At 43.5% G+C, this 4,015-nt stretch overlaps 1 protein-coding gene and 1 pseudogene across 1 annotated transcript in view; one reads left to right on the forward strand and one right to left on the reverse strand.

The window, feature by feature from the left end:
- Positions 1–1,824: 1,824 nt before the first annotated feature.
- On the reverse strand, positions 1,825–1,943 carry LOC112480279 (annotated as a pseudogene).
- Positions 1,944–2,206: 263 nt separating this feature from the next.
- LOC107195728 (transmembrane protein 180) overlaps positions 2,207–4,015 on the forward strand; it is an 11,492-nt gene continuing 9,683 nt past the window's right edge. The window contains 3 exon segments of the mRNA XM_025047241.1: positions 2,207–2,368; positions 2,535–2,705; positions 3,290–3,464. Of these exon segments, the coding sequence (XP_024903009.1) occupies positions 3,315–3,464 (150 nt within the window). The 5' untranslated portion in view covers positions 2,207–2,368; positions 2,535–2,705; positions 3,290–3,314.

Below are 4,015 nucleotides of genomic sequence, written 5' to 3' on the forward strand. Positions count from 1 at the left end.
AGGGGGGGGCGCGCGGCCCCACCGTGCTCTCTAGTCCCCCGGCCCGGAGGTTAGCCCTTCCGGGTGCGCGGACGTTAAGGGTCGGTCGGGAGCGTGGGGCTGCCCGCTGTTGGTTCCCTGACCTCTGAGCCCGCACCTCCCGCTCGCGGGGACCGTGCTCGCGCCCCCCTGAAACGGCGCGAGGGGCGCCGCCGACGCTCCTCTGGGGTCGCGACGTTGCACCTGGAGAGAGAGAATGCCAGCCCGTAGACGTGAAGGAGTAACGGGGTTAGGAAGTCGTCATCGTAACGGGGGAATGGTAAACGCACAAATGCACCCCCCTTTCCACCCCCGTCTCCCCGAATCCTGATATACCGAAAGCCGAAATGTCACCGATCCACTTGCTATTACTGAGTTAAAAAAGGAGACAGCTAGATCCCCTGTGAAACCTGGACTGTCACTATTCTGATGGCGCTTTCTAGTCCAGAACCGAAAGGAGATACCTTCAAACCGTCCTCGTCTCGAAGTCTGTAGATAGGGAGATGATTGGATTTAGGATTTGCTAATGGCGATTCGCGGGAGCCCAAGGGCTACAATCATGCCTCTGACCTTCAAGAGACTCCTATGCCATAGTCACTCTGATCCGCAAGATGGCAAGTGCTGGCTTTTTTTTCTCCACGGCAGACAGTTCCTTTGAACTCTAAATCAAATGGGGGAAATGTTTTGAACCATTCTTAACATTTCTCCTTCAGAGAAGGGGAGGGAGGGGACTGATGAATTAAAGTTGTTGACAGTTTATAATGGCAAAGAAAAAAAAAAGCCAGGCTTTATGCCTTTTGGTATCACTGGCTTCTTTTTAGGATACTATCTGGGGAAACTTTTTTTTTTCCCCCTGGAAAAGCTTGAACAAAATTGCATTGAAAAGGAGAAGTTAGTTTTCAGTGCTAAAAGCCCTTCCTGGGAGGGGTGGCCAGCATCCTTTTAGAGTCTATTTAGTCACAGCTTGGAAGTATCATAAGCAGCTTCTTCAGCGACATTAATAATAAATAATACTTGGTTTATTGTTAGGTTAATGAATAATAACCCAACCTGACTCTAAAAGGAGGGTTTGAAGTGTTTATTTAATAATTCACCTGTCCAGCCTAATCATTATACCATTTTTCTGCATTTAAACTCTTTGGTATAAAACATTTTGTAGTAAAGAGGAACCAGCATTCCTTTGTCCCTGGTTGTAAAGATATAATACTCTGGTTTTATTGCTATAGTAAAAGCAGATAAGGAGAGCCTTTAGATAGTGGTGGCTTTTAAAAGAATTTGGTGATTTTCAGCTTGATACTTAAATAAGTATTTACTATGATGACAATAATCTAAAGCAAAATATTGATAGTTCTTTTGTAGATGGAAATAAGATTTTACCTGCTCTATATATAAACAAAGAGAAGTTCAGGCTGTAGAGTTTTTCATAAACATTCTTAAAACCTATATGCACATGTTTCAGACAGGGTGGATGCTTAACTCAAATGCTCTTTAAAAAATTTGATCTCAACTCAGTAAGCTTATGACCCTTAGCAAAATTCTGAGTTTTTAAATACCTGTCTTCTGACTTAACGATAAATCAGTTCAGGAGGTGCGGCATGCTTCTTGTTTTAACATGCCCCAAATAAAACTAAGGAAAAGAAGACTCTGGATTTTGGAGGACTGAATTTGTATCTTGGCTTTGGTTTTTCTGACTCCCTTGATTATTTTGTTTTGTTTTGTTTTTTAGGAGAGGCAACCCTTGGTTGACCTCACAGATTGATTGCAAGGACCTTGTCAGTTTACAATCCCTTATTTTTTTATTTTTTACTCCTACAGCACCTGGTCTTCCTAGGTGGTCTCCCATCCAAGTACAAACCAGGCCTGACCCTGCTTAGCTTCCGAGATCAGATGGGATCGGGCTTGTTCAGGGTGACGTGGCCGTAGACTGACTCCCTCGATTTGAACCCTCTTGGTAACCTAGTGACCTCTATCCTCAATCCTTATTTTCACTTAGGCCAAAAGTGACTCCCTACAGTGAGGTCTTCGCCCGCAGTTCCCAGCTTTTTCAAATCTGAGAATTTATCTTAAAAGCCAAAAATGTTGGCTGACTTCCACATAATAGGACTTGTATTTTTCAAGTGTTTGAGCTTAATGACAGAAAAAATCAAATTTATACTTTCTCATTACAGCTGAATCTACAAACATTGTGAGAATACCAGTACATGTATGGGCGAAATATTCTTTATCGTGTCCACAGACAATGGTCTGCACATGGGTTTAATAACCTCTTTCGGTAATTCTAAGGCCCTACTTGCCAAGGAATTGGAATCTTCTTGGATCTTCCCTGTGCAAGTGAAGCTCAGGGACTTAGGTAATTCGATCGTTTGAACCAGATGCCCTCTCCCTGCCTCTGATTTGCCCTTCCTTCCCTAAGAAATTGGGCGGTACAGATTGCAGTGTCTGCTTAATTCCCAAGCATTATTCAAGCAAGTTATCGCTCTCAAGTTATCAGAGTATCTGTCTATTTTCTGATTCAGTAAGAGTGTGGAGACCTGGCCAAATATCCCGGCAAGATGGCGACAACACAGGACAGTAATGGCACTTCCTGAAAACTTTGTCAAGATTAAAAGGAAGACGAATCTATACCTACTTCTAGCTTGGTTAACCTTTTCCTGCTCTCCAGTTGGATAAATCGAGTCACTGAAAGGGTAAGAAGATAGGTCAGATTTACAAGGGACATTTTTATCATGCAAGGACCAGAATGTTTTTTTTCTACATCCATCTTCGGTATGGTCCTTTGGGCCAACGTTACAGTCTGTCAGGAGAGACGAAGACTAAATCTTCCAATGCAAGTCCGTACTACTGAATGGAGAACTGTGTACTAAAGTGAAGGGCTCACTTCAACTTCTTTCTGACTCTAGCTCAAGGATGTCACCTCATTGTTCTTTTTCTATTGCCCCTCCCCAGGTAGGGAGGATAATAATGCCATAAACACAAGTTAAGCACATCCAAACTCTTGGATAAATCTCATTTTTACAAGTTAGAAGAAATATCGAAAATATATTTAAGTAGCATCACACTCTATGCAAGTTAAGGTCCCCGGCAGCTTCTCGAAAAATGTTGAGTGAATGGACAGGAAAGTAAAGTGTTAAACGTGGTTACTTGTTCATAGCTAGGGGTTTGGGACTTTATTTAACTAATGTTAACTGGTATCCAGTGGAATTTTGCCACCCATCAGCTATTGAATGCAAATGGTGAATTTTGATCATTTTCCTTTTTTTTTTAAACAAAGGAAGAAGAATCCCTCTGTGTGCAAAATGACACTTTTAAGTACGAAGCCCGTTTCTTGGTCTTATTCTGTGACAACATTAGGGACCGAAATGCTAAGTTCTGTCTTCAGCTTCTACTACGTGAAGCTGTTTTTGCACGTGTACAAGACTTCAGAAGTGGCCTTTGTCCAAGCCCAGGTGAGCTGGCGCCCTTTGTGTCCTTTCCCCTGGGGCAGCGTCTCTCTTCCTCACAGTTGTGCATTATTGCGATTTTCCAAAGAGCCGATTCTTCACACGGCTCAGAGATGTGTTAAGATCATCCACACCCAAGACCCTCTGTGCAAGGGTGAAGAGAGATTGGAAGAGACTGTCGCTTAAAACATAAAGGCTTCAGAGTTCAAAGGATAAGCTTTGGTCATCTGGAAAATTCACTTTTGTGAAACAGTTAGAATCATTATTAACATATTCCGTGTCTTGGAAAGTCACATGGTGTACACAAATCGTAACTCAGTTCATGGGCTTGGATGGCAAACACTGATATTTTAACCTTTCCCAATGAAATTACGTAAAACTGTGCCATGGTACATGCGTGGGCCGCCACTCTGGGCTGAGGCGTGGCCCCGTGTGCCTTAACCACCGGAGGGACAGACTCTGGGCACTGTGCTTCCCACCGGCTTGACCCAGACCCCGGCTCTGTCATTTATTAGCCAGGCAGGTTAAAGAAGCACATCTCTGGCCCTTGGCGTCCT

Source organism: Pteropus alecto, unplaced genomic scaffold (genome assembly GCF_000325575.1).
Source record: "Pteropus alecto unplaced genomic scaffold, ASM32557v1 scaffold15, whole genome shotgun sequence".
Classification (NCBI taxonomy): domain Eukaryota; kingdom Metazoa; phylum Chordata; class Mammalia; order Chiroptera; family Pteropodidae; genus Pteropus; species Pteropus alecto.